At 43.9% G+C, this 14,701-nt stretch overlaps 1 protein-coding gene across 2 annotated transcripts in view; it reads left to right on the plus strand.

Annotated features, from left to right (window-relative positions):
• FAM65B (family with sequence similarity 65, member B) overlaps positions 1-14,701 on the plus strand; it is a 52,309-nt gene that overhangs the window by 19,657 nt on the left and 17,951 nt on the right. Inside the window, exons 8-13 of one of the 2 annotated variants that reach the window (XM_004693333.2) lie at positions 1,257-1,300; positions 2,855-2,980; positions 3,300-3,448; positions 4,912-5,041; positions 8,798-9,475; positions 12,519-12,700. In XM_004693333.2, coding sequence (XP_004693390.1) covers positions 1,257-1,300; positions 2,855-2,980; positions 3,300-3,448; positions 4,912-5,041; positions 8,798-9,475; positions 12,519-12,700 — 1,309 coding nt within the window. Of the gene's footprint in view, positions 1-1,256; positions 1,301-2,854; positions 2,981-3,299; positions 3,449-4,911; positions 5,042-8,797; positions 9,476-11,269; positions 12,117-12,518; positions 12,701-14,701 lie in introns of those variants that run through there. The other variant, XM_012732959.1, reaches the window with a different exon arrangement.

Below are 14,701 nucleotides of genomic sequence, written 5' to 3' on the forward strand. Positions count from 1 at the left end.
TGAGAGGACCCACCAGAGACAGAGTGGGGAGCAGAACAGGCAGATGGACGAAGTACACTGCTGAGGGGAGCAGCGGGCCGGTCAGGAGAGGTCTGCCGCGCCATGTGGGTCACCTCCGGGGCGGGGATCGAATTCATGCTGAAGCAGCTTTTGGTTTCTTAGTGTTGTGCTTTAACCCGCTACGTCACCAGAGAGGGCCTAGACTTTCGATCTTTAAGACTGATCACAAATTGTTTCTCTCTCAAGCCACTTGTAATTCAACATAGCTGCTATGTGGCCCCTGAGTCTGAGCACAAGCAATGCACAGGCTTGAATATCTGTTTCCTAATTAATGCTCAGGAACCCCTTTCCTTCTGTTACAGGACCACCTATGGATTTTAACCCTATTTTGTTCTGTGTAATTGGTGTCAAGTCTCTTAATTTCCAGGTAGTTACCCCAACATGTAGCATAGACCCATCCTCACAATACAGGGGGCTCTCAAGAAATAGCTATAGAAGGAAAAAAAAAAAAAAACTCTTATCCCAGTCTTCCCGCTGACATATCCCAAGATGGTGGCCATTGTCTAATCTGACAATAGTTGTTCTTGCTGCTACATCTGATATCAAAGTGAATCTCAAATTGAGTAGAGCCAGTTAGTAATGACGTGCTGGATAGTGCAGTAGAAGAGAACCCCACCTTCATTTTGGGGGTGTGCGTTGTTGTCATTTGGTTGATTGGTTTTCTTAATCATGATGTTTGCATAGCTTATAGTCCATCTTCAGTAGTGTATGACACAGTAAATGTGAGCTCACTATGCCATATAGATATGTAAGGAAAACAGGAAGGAGTGAGCAAGAGGAGTAAGAACCTGGAATCTTAACCTATATGCAAGGTACTCACCAGGACCATAAATCTTGGCACAGAAAGAAAACAATTTAATTTTAGGGAAACTTACTGGGTAAATAAGTGACAGATTTAATTTCTGACTCTAATTCCCTGATCCTGTAGTCAGGCTGACGAAAAGTACATGTAGTCGTAGCCTCCACTGAAGAGGCTTCTCTGAGCCACAATGCTCTCTGTGTCACCCCATGAAGCAGCGGCCTCTCCAGATGCTATAGCTGGAATTACCAACAAGAACTGCTTCACAGGTGGTCCCCCAAAAGGTCACATGAGTTTTCACCAAGGTCGAACACTCGAGTTTCACAAATATGCCAGTACAGGCTTATAAGGAAGGAAGGTTCATTCTGTGCTTCAAATCCCAACTGTCTGCCTACAGGTCTGGCTGGCTTTGCTCGTCTCTGCCCAGGAGATCAGTATGAAGTAAGTATTGTATCCATCTGGGCTTGGAAATGAAGAAGGGCAGGGGTCAGTTGTCAGATTTTGCTTCTTTGATTTTTCTAGGGGGATGGGGGGACAGACATTTTTTATTTGAAAAGTTTAAAGCAATAAGAAAGTGCAGAAACTGGTACAACCTCTCATACACTTTTCATCTAGAAACCTGTTTTTTATATTATGCCAACTTTCCTTTCTTGTTAGAATTACTTTGCTGAACCACTTTAGAGTAATGGACTTTATGACCTTTATACAAAAAAAAAGTTCTAAACCTGGAAGTATGTTCTTGTTGGGAGTGACCAAGTGCAGAGATTTACTGAGGGACTGGACAAGGGCAGTAATAAATCAGGCCTTGCATCAAAGGTGATAAGACGGTAATAAATTGGGCCTTGCATCCAATTAACGGGGCCTTGCATCCAATTAACGGGGCCTTGCATCTGGGATGGGCAAGGTGAAGGTGACAGCGAACTGGGCCTCACATCAAGGACACAGTGATGAGTCACCCCTTTGGAATCTGAGTTTAGAATCTATATACGAGACCTTCCCCCCTTATTGAGTTGGCAGTAGCTGCGGACCCCACCCCAGGGGCTCCGTCTCAGCTGCTGTCCGGGAGCAATAAACTCTACTTGCTCAGCCTTTCTGCCTCCCGCCTTCTTTTCTTGAGGCTGGTCACAGAAGTTGGGACAAAACTGTTCTTTCCTATAAGCATTGTACAGTGCCTCTAGCAGCAAAGTTAACACTGGCACTTTCGCTATTTTCTTCTGACATCTGGCCAGTATTCACATTTTTCCAAGTGTTCTGATTTACACTGTTTCCAATTATTTTCCTGATCCAAGATTCAACCAGGATTGTGATTGCAAGAGTATCCTGCTCAGAGAATAATAGTATAGCTTTTTCTCTTTTTTCCCCGTCAGAAAGGAGCTAAAATCCTTTCATCTGGCGCTCTCCTTCAACATCCTCTATCACACCTCTCTTGGCAGGTGGGGTGAATGGAGGTAGTGCCTCCCCCTGTCTGACCAAGGAGAAAATGGACCCTCTCCTCCCAGAGTATCCACAGGTTTCTGAACCCTTGCCAAGATGGAGATTCCTCGTCCAGTGGAAGGATGTCTCAGAGCAGGTCTCCAACTGCTAAGTGGGATTTGGCTGATGACTTCTTGTCCCTCTCAGACAGCTGGGGAATGTGGACAATTCCTCCAGAGGCAGCACTAACAGGAAAAACAAATTGCTTGATCTGAGTGAGCAAAGGGACACATTGTGACAATCTCATGCTAAAGAAAGTCCTCGGCCCCTCTGTCTTAAAGAAGCAGAACTTCCTTTGAAAAGTCCCCACTCACCATCCACTACACACACACACACACACACACACACACACACACACAGAGGCAGGAAATTTGGAAGAACAGTTGAAGGGCTAGAGTGAGGTCGATGGAGAAGAGATGAGGTACCCTGTTTATTTTACTTGCCATTTTGATCTTAGGGTTTGGGTCAGGATGGTAGATGACAGAAGTGGAGCATGAGGGCTGTTTGGTGTTTTCTTCTCAGATTTTCATGAAGTATGGCCGGCAGAGGTGGAAACTAAAAGGCAAAATAGAAATGAATGGCAAACAGAGCTGGGATGGAGAGGAAATGGTGTTCCTGCCCCTGATCGTTGGATTGATTTCCATCAAGGTACAGCCTTTCATTGCTGTCTGTTCAGTTTCATGGTGCCATGTTGGAAGACCCACTGGCAGGGCCCACTGCCCATTAATCTCTGCCTGCTGTCCCTCTACCTGTGGGCATCCCTCTATGCTACAAGTCCATGGCAGAGACAGCTGCTCTAGTCTCAGAGACACAAAGTAAATGTAAGATGGGCTTTGAATACCTGCTGCTATTGCATTATGAGTCTGAAAGTAGTGATTGAACTGACCAAGAAAAACTCAGAAACTGGTCTACCTCTTCTCTGCTCTCCTGTAAGGCCTCTCCTCACCCACCCTCTCTCTCCTATTAGGTCACGGAGCTCAAAGGGCTGGCGTCTCACCTCCTGGTAGGCAGTGTGACCTGCGAGACCAAAGAGCTGTTTGCAGCCCGACCTCAGGTCGTGGCTGTTGACATCAATGACCTTGGCACCATCAAACTGAACCTGGAGATCACCTGGTAGTAAGTTGCCCTTTTCAATTTCATCAGGAAAAGTATGTGCAACAGCTGGTGCCATTCAAGGGTGGTGTGTGGCCCATCTATCACTGGGAAGACCCAGTGACAGCAGACCCTCTGGTCTCACCCCAAAATTCCTGTGTCAGAACCTGTGTGACAAGCTCACCAGGTGATGCTCTGACCTGCTACCATTGGAGAAATCATGCTTGTCACTGCTGTCCTCTTCTGCGTCCTATTTTGAAATATTTTATTCTACATCCTTTTCTACCTTTCAAGATCTATTAAATAGTAGTCCCCCATATCAACTATTTGGAAAGAAAACTGTCCAATATGAGACATTTCATCTTCAGAATGAATCTTGAGTATTGATGGGGTATTTTCATTGCTTCCTCTTTATCTTATATACCTCACACTGCTCTGGAAAATTTTGAGCACCTTAAGACCTCCACATTGTACTTATTGAAACTGAATATTCTAGGAAGGTTAGAGATGCCTTTTATCAAAGCAGTGAACTTAAAAGTGATTTTCCAAAGTCACTCTGTGAGAAAGGCCATTAGTCATTTTTTAAATTTGTTATTGAAGTGACATTGCAACATAACATGTAAGTTTCAGGTGTGCATCATTATAAATCAGCACCTGCACAGAATGGATTTTATTCACCAATGAAAGTCCAGTCCATTCACTCACCAGACAGTTGACCCTTTGGCCACCCATGATTAGTTATGAAATCTGGGCTGCTCACATTTGATATTATTCCCCTAATGTACTATCAGGTAAATATGTTGCGTAGTCATGGCCCAGGGCTCCTTTACAATATGGAAAGTCAGGTGTGAATGACTCTGTTGCCTTGTCTTTGAGATAGTGTCAGCACCTTTCAGCCTGCTTGTCCCCCATAATTTGGAGTCACTGATGTGTCAAACACAGGCTCATCCCCCTTGCTAGCTAAACCAGATGGTGCAATGCTAAGTAGAATCGTTGTGAACAGACCGTTCCTCTCTCAATCACACAAGAGGCTCTTTGTCAACTGAAATGAATGGGATTCTATTTTTGAGTGTTTTCTTTAGAACTAAAGAGTAATCTGTTAATCTCTTATATGGCTAAAGTGTCTATTCCTATAAGACTTGAAGAATTTTTACAGACATCAGTATCTTGGACTTAAATATCTTATATTAGAGACCTGTGTTTATGTCTCTAATATTAGCGAGGAAACTGATTTACCGAGTGCCTCAGTATGTAGATAAATGATGCTTAATACTCATCATTTTCCATGGGTGGATCTAGACTCAATATTCTGCACCCCTTTCTCTTATCTTGGTCTATTTTTTGGTTAGTCAAGTTAACCTAATCCAGCCCCGTTCCTAGCAATCTAAGTTGTCTGTGATACAACGAGATGCTTCCTTGGGCTTGGTAGCCTGATGGTTATAGGTGACATTGACAACATACATTCATGGGAACTTGTTGTTCTACAGTCCATTTGACGTGGAGGACGTGACCCCATCCTCGGGTACTGGGAACAAGACCGCAGCCCTACAGAGGAGAATGTCCATGTACAGCCAGGGCACCCCAGAAACACCCACCTTCAAAGATCACTCCTTCTTCGTAAGTTCATGTGATTTCTTGGGTAGAAACCATGAGCCTAACATTGTAGTTGCTGACCTTCCTGTGTTAGGAATTCTCAGTAATGCCTAGTCCTAGTCTTCTTTAAGTTCACCCTAACCCAGGAGTGCCAGTGAAAGTGCATTCCACACAGGTGGCTCATTGACACACAGGTGGCTGACATCTGTCTCCTCTGCACCCCCCCCCAGCCTACCTACCCTTTGCCAATTACCTATAAACTTCCCTGAATACTCTTTAAAGAAATGGAGATCCATGATGACCTCCTAGTTTGAATCAGAAGTGCTTGTTAAAAGAGCTAACAAGACATGGTACCTGCTGCTTTCCACTAACTCCCCCATCTTGCTTTGATTCTGAAGCGATGGTTGCACCCTTCAGCAGATAAGCCAAGGCGGCTGTCTGTCTTGAGTGCCTTGCAAGACACTTTCTTTGCCAAGCTGCATCGCAGCCGCTCTTTCAGTGACCTGCCCTCCCTCAGGCTGAGACCCAAGGCCGTGCTAGAGTTTTATGTGAGTGCGGGTGGCCTGCTGGTGTGAAGTGCTTGACTTCGGGGGTGTGTAGCATGTTTGCACTGGCATGTGTCTTGTTTTATCACCTCTGTCTTGCTCACTGGGTAATGGTGACAGCTGGCACTGTCCTGTCCATGGGGTGGGAACTGGGTCAAGCATGCATCTTGGCCAGAGAGGCAGTTTTTCTTTCTATTCTATTGCTCCCTGTCTTGTGCTGTGACTTTCCTCCGCTCTGGTAAAGATATCCATGGTAACAAGATTTTCATTTAAGCAAAAAAAAAAAAAAATGCAGTCACATCTCAGGTCAAAGAAGAGTTTGTTTCACAAGTTAAAGTATTTTCTTAGTGGTATGGTCTTTACAGTTAGTATTCAAAAACTGGCATTTGGGGAACACAAAAGGATTTAAAGCAATTTTTCTTGAACTATTTTGATAAAGATAGTCTTAGTTCATTGTAGTGTTTGTTTTACTAACTTGGTAAGAGACACTCTTTCATGCATCCTCAGTTATGCAATAGGCACCTGCAGAATTTGTTATGCATACTTCACAAGAAAACTCAAACACACACACACACACACATACGCAAACACATACAGAATACTCTGGTCTTTACAAACATAGAAAAATTCCCTTTGCATGTCCAGAGAGGAAAGGATTAAGCCAGTGTTCTTTTTCATAATAATAATTGCACTTATTCATTGAATTAAAAAAACCTAAGTATATAGCACCAGGCTACACTCTAGTGGAGTTTTCCAAAATGTGATCTTATGGAGGGGAAATAGACACAAAATCATGTTATCAGAAAGTGTGTAGCTTCCACAGTTGTGTAGGCACCTGTCAGTGCCATCTGTATATTCTTGCTTATATAAACACAGAGGTACACAGAGCAACTATTCCCCTCTGGCCACACCTTCTCTTCATCCTCTGCTCGAGCCTCCTATGAGCTCCTCACTGCCTTTTCAACTGTACACCCTTTCTCAGGATCTCCTGTCTTTGCACACATGCTGTTCCTTCTAGAGCATACTTCTGAGTTCATTTGTCTGACACCTCCCCACCCTCCAGGGCTGAGTGCCAGAACTCACTCTTCCCCAGGCAGCACTCACCCCCTGCCGCTGGGACCCGTCTCATGGTATCCTGCTCAATCACAATCCTTTGTACTCTTGTGTCTTCAAGTTTACCCACTGGGGACACCTTAAATCTCCAACTTACTATACTATCCTCAACTTACTATAACTCAAATTTGCTACTTAAGTAGATAATAAGTTGGGTTTAGGAATAGAAGACCCAAGAGAAGTGGCTGGAGAGGACTTTGGAACTTGAATAAAGATCTTGATGACCCAGTTCCTGCCATATGTGCTCTGAGGGTGATGTGAGACAGGGCAAACCATCAGAGGTTTGGCAACATGCCTAGGGGACTCCCAGAGAGGAAGTCCAGGTTCACCCCCTACCTCAGAGAGCCTCCCCTTTTGTCATTCCTGGAGGAATAAAGAAGGGCAGGAGGTCCTGGGGAGGTTTCTGGAATTCCTTCTTTCACAATCCACCACGATTCCCCACCCCCAGAACTTTGAAGAGCACATTCAGTCATCACAGAGAAAAGCATTTAGTTTTAAAGGGAAGACACTAAACCTACAGAGTAATTTCTCAAAAAGCCCAGGACACATCCTTTTACTTTATCCTTTTATCACCTTCCAAGCAGACAACATGGAGATTTGGGGTTGGGCTATTTATGTGTTGGGGTCTGGTGGCCTTGAATCCAGCTGTGAAGGCACCAGGGGCCAATGATGGAGGAAGACTGGGAGCCTGGAGTTTTCTGGCTGCTCTGATGCCAGCAGCTGAAATGCTGGTCTTAAGCACAGAGGTCCAGTTCAGCTAGCTTTAAGTTTGTTTCTCTTATAATGAGCTTTGTTCTATACAGCCATGGCAATTCTGTTACTTGTAGGAAAATGTGTTCTGGGTACCAGCAAACCATATATGTGATATTTAGCAACTTTAAATCTTTACCGTCCCATCTACTACAGAAATACACACATTTTATACTCATTTTTCAATCTCTGGCACTTCTCTTTACGAGTGTTTCAAAGCAGCTAAATCTGTGACCCTGACATGAATATTTCTTGCTCTAATAATAACTATAAATCTTTGAAGAAGTGAAGTATGTTTGTTTTATGGACTCTCTTACAAATTATTGTGTTATCAAAAAAATAAAATGCCATTCCTTGCTGGACTTATTCCCATCACCGTTGTGCAAACTCACTCATTCATTTGGTACTTAGAATTTACTTTAAAAATCAAATCTGGACTCCAATACAAACGATCCATTTTAAAAGAGCTTTTCTCAAAGAGCTGGAAAACTTTTTCCACAGAGCAATACCTAATACTTAGTGACACATTGTATAGACCCTGGTGGAAGGAAAGGTGACAGGAAGTGTTTTAATGCCTGCACAAACAAGAGATCTTGTTTACCTGGATATTTCTGACCTCTTGCTTCTGAGTTCTGCTTCATAAATCGCAGAGGGCTCCCGGCCCAGCCCAGACGGGACCAGACTCAGGATCTCCAGCCCTGTGAGGTCTGAGGTTGACATCCTTGGCAGACAAATGTTCAGCTTGTTAGTCTTTTCCCCCTTATTTATAGAAGTTACACAAATGTATTTCAAGCCTTGAATGATTTGTGTCATACTTAATTAATTAAAACATTTTCCTACGCCTTGGGATTTGTGGGTAGAAAGTTTTTAAAAATAATTTCTGAGAACTGGAGCAGAACAAAGCATCTTCTTAGTGGAACAGCATGAATATTGGAAAGTCTTCTAAGTTAAATGCCAAAAAAAAAAAAAGAAGAAGAAGAAGAAGAAGAAAAGTAATGTTATTCATCAGGGTGGCTGCCAAATATTGTGAGATCCTGGGATTTAGAGAAACAAGTACCATCCCCCACCCTCGCGCTAACCCTTTTCTTTTGAAAAATATGAAATCTGCGAATAGTATGATGAACTTTCACCTACTTTTAGCAGTGGAAATAGCATTTTATTTTTAAAGATTTAGTCATTTATGCTTACAGAATTGGGGTACAGGCCAGAGGTGTGGTGGGTGAGAGGGTTCCCCAGAGACAGAGTGGGCAGCAGAACAGGCAGATGGAGAAAGTATAGTGATGAGGGGAGCAGCAGGCAGGTCAGGAGAGGTCATACATTATGCCAAATGTGCCATTTGTGTTTAAAATAATGAGGCGTGTTCTGTCCACAGTCTAATCTACCTGATGACGTCTTTGAAAATGGAAAGTCAGCTGAAGAGAAAACGCCCCTCTCTCTCAGCTTCAGCGACCTCCCCAATGAGGACTGCGCCCTCGCCACCCACGCAGCCGGCTCTCCCCCCGACGCCTACTCGGCAAAGCCAGAAATTACCGTTACCCCTGCAGATCTGCACCTGAGTGGCCTGTCCTCCCAGGAGGAAGGCCCGGAAGACAGCAGCTCGGTGTCTTCCAGAAACTCCTTGGGAGAAAGCCCGGAGCCGAAGCCTCACCTGCAGGAAGACGCTGAGGGGCCCAGGAAACCCGAGAGCCCCCGAGCACCTGCAGGCCCCCCGGCTGAGCACCTCTTCCTGGAGAAGGATGTCACCGAGGCCCTTCTGAAAGAGTCAGAGGAGGCGTCTGAGCTCAAGCCTGTGGAGCTGGACGCTTTTGAGGGGAACGTCACGAAGCAGCTGGTGAAGAGGCTCACCTCGGCGGAGGTGGCGCTGGCCCCTGAGAGGCTGCGCTTTGAGGGCTCTGTCAGCGGCGAGTCCGAAGGCTGCAGGTCCTTTCTAGATGGAAGCTTAGAGGATGCCTTTACTGGGCTCTTCCTGGCGTTAGAACCTCATAAAGAGCAGTATAAGGAGTTTCAGGACCTGAACCAAGAAGTCATGCATTTGGATGATATTCTAAAAGTAAGTATCTCTTCAGGGACATTGGAGTAGGTTTGGAGAGAGGTGTCTTAAGCCTCTCTTAAGATGCATGTCATTTTTTGAAATCCTGACCTAATGGTGACTGGATAATCACCATTTCAATGGCTTTGATTTCTAATGTCAGGGGTTCCCATGAATTTTTATTTTCCTGGCAACAAATCAACTTAATGGAAATGGTTTAGGAGAAAACAACTCTAAGGAATATCTAGACTCCTCCAGTCCCGGAGTTTGTTCATTCTATGTATAAATGTAGGGTGGCCATGTTTGGATCATTAGAATCTTATTGAGATGTTGCTAGATAGTGTTGTAAGAAAACAGGAGACCCCTTCTCTGATTGAAGTCAGACTTAAGAGCCCCAAGTATTTCTTCACCCCACGACATTGCCCCCTGGAGAAGTCCCTTCTCTGAACTTGGCCTAAATCAGTGAGGCAGAACCTCAGCTTGATCATTTGCAAGTAACCATTAGTCATATATATTCTGGAAGGCAGGAAGCCCTCTGTTCTACCACTGATATACTCCTGAGTCCTGTTCCTGACCCATTAGCACCTCCCAGACATGGGAGGCAAGAATGAGATGGAGGATTTCCTTTCAGGCAGGAGGTCCTAGTGCGCTGGAAGACAGGGACTTTTTTTTTTTTTTTTGAATATATAATAGCTTATTTTTACATCAGTTTGCACCTTTTCCCATCCCCATGGACTCCCCATCACCAGATCACCCGTCTGCCGTCACCATAGTCCAGTGCAAACCCCACCCTGCACCACCACCATTTACAGGGACCTTTTTTATTCCCGATCCCATGCCACCTCTGATATTCTTTGCTGCCCTGACTTACACTGCCAGATGAAAGAGCTCTTGGATCCTTTCTTTTGAAAGAGCAATTCCTTGAGAACTTGTTCTGCACAATAGACTTGAAATATGGTCCCCAGTGTAAGGTGAGAGCCGATCTAACACACACAGACACTGGATTCTTTTTTAGCACAGTTTTAAAATGTGACCTTTCCCAGGCATGGGCAGCTACATTTCAGAGGTTTTTTAGAGCATCTTATCCCCCTCAGTCAAGACACCCTAGCTCGGCCCTGTGTGTCCAGGGCAGAGAGTAACTCATAGCTTTCAGGTTCTTAAGGCGCATGACAGGTTCATTCCGCTGCAGGAAGGCAGGGTGCTTTGAATCACCTCTCTGTAGAATATACTCAAAAGCATCATTCAGGACTTGCACATGCAGACTGCTTCTCAGGACCTCCTGTGAGAATCTCTCTTACCCCCAACAACTTCTCGTCTTCCCAGTTATTCAGCTATGCTCTGTGGGCAAAGTTCTAGGTTAAAAAGCTAAGACACAACGGACCCACTTACAGCAAATGCTTTAAAGAAAGCCAGTGGTGGTGAAGCTTCCTGGTCTAGGCAGCTGGGACACCAGTGTGCAAGGAAGTCATCTTTCAGGCTTAAGAAAACCCAGTTGTCACAGATTTCTTTGCAGCGTTATTTCCACCTGCCCTTGTTCTCCAAACATGCTGCTACTCAGATCCTTAATTGCCCTTGTCTTTCTTCTGATCAATACCTAAATACATGCAGACTGTGCAAGAGCAAGATCTACAGAGCTAGCAAAGACCTGAGAAGTGGGTTGAATCAGGACTGACTGCTTTTCTCCACCACCCACCCCTTCTCCCGAGATTGAAAAGGACCTGAGAGCTTAGTTCTGGAAGCTGTGGCTTTGTATCCAGCCAGATTTAAAGCATCAGCTGGACAAAGCTATCTCTCCCCCTCCCTTCACACTCCTAGGATGCTAAACATCTTGAGGATGAGAAACTAAATGATGCTGCCTCTTGGACGGAGATCACTGAGAGTGAATGAAGCAACTCTGATTTAAAAGCCCGAAAGACGGTTTCCCGTGTGCTTTTGTGCCATCTTAAGTGTCACAGACAGCCCTGCCAGGCCCTCTGCCTTGACTTGAGAATCAGCGAGGAGTGCACGCACGGAGGACACGTAGTGCTTCTTGTTTGCAGGCATTGTCCCCTTCAACCTACCCCAGCGTCCTCTCGACCCTTTGGATGTCCTGCTCTCCATCTCTGGGCCCATAGCGACTGGTTTGTCTCATTCACAGTTGCAAATTCAGCAGTAGCAAATTCTCCAGGCTGTAGGATGGATTTGCCCACACAATTGCAGGGCCCAGGCAGGGACGTGATGGAGTTTGTTCCCTTCAGGAAAGATGGGACTGGGGTCATGTCCACACCATTTACTTTCTCCTCAGTGCTCAGGTAAAAATGATATGCTGTGAATGTAAATCACAGGGCTACTTCGGGTCATGTCCACACCATTTACTTTCTCCTCAGTGCTCAGGTAAAAATGATATGCTGTGAATGTAAATCACAGGGCTACTTCGGGTCATGTCCACACCATTTACTTTCTCCTCAGTGCTCAGGTAAAAATGATATGCTGTGAATGTAAATCATATTTAAAGTGAATTTAAGCCGTTTCCTCTTTCTGGGATTTGTTTTGTTGCTCCTCTCAAGCAGGCGCCTTAGCTAGGTAGGCACTGAAGAAGAGCTTGCCACTTGGAATTAGAGATTGGTGAGCCATCAGCACTGATGCAGTGACTAAATTTGTCAACTGGTTGTATTTATTGAGGGTTCAGCATTAGGCTGAGGGAGCGTAGTTCAGTTTCCCAATTCATTCTGCTTTTTAAAATCTGTTTTATTATAAAATCTTCAAAGAGAAGTAGTGAGAATCATAAAGTGCTCATCTCCTGCCTCCCATCATGCTGGGGCCCTGGCCAATCTCATTTTGTCTACTCTTCCTGCCGCTTCCCTCTGGATTATTTTGAAACAAATCCCACATATTGTATCATTTTATTCCTGGTTGTACTTTTTTTTTCAATTGGAAGATTTTTATTGTGTTTTTTAAAAACACCCATGAAAAATAAAAGCTTGGAAAAAAAAATGCCGGTGTCGGGTCTCAAATTGGGTGCCGTGTGTTCCGTTTCTCCTTCTGAATGTGTTGATGTTCTCCTTGCTGCCTTCTGCCTTTGCAGTGCAAGCCAGCAGTAAGCCGCAGCAGGTCCTCCAGTTTAAGTCTTACAGTTGAAAGTGCTTTAGAAAGCTTTGATTTCCTGAACACCTCTGATTTTGACGAGGAGGAAGATGGTGATGAGGTTGGTAATGGTGGAGGAGGTGCTGACTCAGTATTTTCAGACACTGAGACCGAGAAAAATAGGTAAGTCTGGAGTTAGTATCTGCTTTTATTTCTCCTGTACATTAGTTCTTTGTTACCAGCACAGGGGACCCTTTCTGCATGACTCCAGGGGGACACAACTCTACATGAACGACCAATTGGCTTACAGTTCCTTTTTATTATCAAAGACATCTTATAATATTGTGCAGAGGAAAAAATTGCTTTTCTTTTCTTCATAATTGAAGGGGAAATTTTGGCCCTAGAGAGTGTGTGTGCATTCCTTTGTGTATATAAACCTTGTAGGGTTTGGTGTCTGCCATTTGACTCAAACATAATTAATTCCAAAATCACTAGATCTACTATGTTTCTGGAGAACTCTGACTAGCAGATCAAAATCAACCTGATTTTCCTTGATTTGTCTTTTATTTCCAATCTCTTGGTTTTGACACACTGTACTTTCCCCAAAGCTTTATTTCCTGGATTCAGTGGGACCTTTTTGTAGATAAAACTTAGCAAAGGATCACATCCCAGAACACATATTTCCCTTGGCAAGTAAGAAGAGGGAACTAATAATTGCCACTGGACCTTTAGCCTCCTCGGTGGAGAATATCACCTTCTCGAGGGTGGGGATAAAGTGGACAATGGGAAGGGAGAATGAAGATACAGTATCTTCAACCTTCCATTGAAGACACCATCCGTCTTCCTTGTGAAGCCAAGCCACCTTTTTTATAGCGAAAGCCTGTGGTCCATTTTGTCATTTCAGGTAAAGCCAAAAAGACACAGTAAAACATGCTCACCTCAAACATTGCTGGAAAAGGATTATGTATACATACAAATGCTTTTCCAAAGGAAAAGGGTGACTTTTCCATTAATCTGTACATTTGGCATACTATATAAGCAGATTTTCAAGTTGCTGCAAGCAATAAGCTCTTCAACCTCCATAAACCTCTGTGGGATGGTAGTAATATTTGGGGATTTTGTTATTCCTGGAGCAACTTTCTTTCCAATAGAAAACAAAACAGTGAGAAATTGAAGGTATCCCATGAGCAAATTGGGGTCATAGCAAAGAAAATATGTTAAATGAATATAACATTTCAATTATATTTCTACATTCTACACAGATTTTTCTAGCTTGGTTGAATTTGGAAAATGCTTTGTCAATCAAAAATCCTGCTGTATATTTGTTAGCTTCAGCTATTACATGGGATATCAAAGTTCAGGCATCAGTCTAAGACTTTTTTCTTCTTCCTGTTAGAAGCAAACGAGACTTACAGCTTTTGTATATTTTATGCAATATTGATATTGAAAATATCTAATTGGATTAGTCTTACTCTTTCTCATCAGTGGTATCGAGGAAAATTGGGGAAAGTATGTGTGAGTTCTAAATATGTGTTTATTGCCAAGACATAAGATGAATGTTTTTCTGTTGAACACAAATGAGAATCTGAGGCAAGTAGTCAAAGCCTCCAAGCTGTGGAGCAGGATCTTTTTGAATTGTGGAGACTGAGGGACATGACCTAGAAGCAAAAAGCTGCCCTACTGCAGCCCAGCTGTGAGAACCAGAAAGCTGTGGCAAAGTTTTCTGCCAACCAGCCCCTCTGCATGAAATGACCTGGCCACACCCCTCCTCCCTAGCACACAGACTCACCCTAAGAATAACTTAAATACTAGATGCAACAGATTTATCTTTCCACATCCATGACTATCACCATCTAACCTTAAACACCTCAAGAGTGGGCTTCAATGAAACATGAGACAAGCACACTGTGTCTGTGGAGATTCAAACACCCTATTTAGCTTTGTCCAGGCTAGAATATCACATCTCTGTTTGGCAGCGTTTTCTTTTTCTTCAAGTAGCAATTGATCGGAGGGCAGGAAAAGGCCTTGACAGGTTATTTCTTAACGGCATTGCTTTTCGGAAGCCACAAATAGACAATTTAAATCACTAAAATTTGGCAAATTTCCCCATCAGCCGGTCAGGAAAGAACCACAAGGGCAAAGGGAAGGCACAAACATGTCTTGGTGCAACAACTTGACAAGTGG

Source organism: Condylura cristata, unplaced genomic scaffold (genome assembly GCF_000260355.1).
Source record: "Condylura cristata isolate star-nosed mole 26May11 unplaced genomic scaffold, ConCri1.0 scaffold00037, whole genome shotgun sequence".
Classification (NCBI taxonomy): domain Eukaryota; kingdom Metazoa; phylum Chordata; class Mammalia; order Eulipotyphla; family Talpidae; genus Condylura; species Condylura cristata.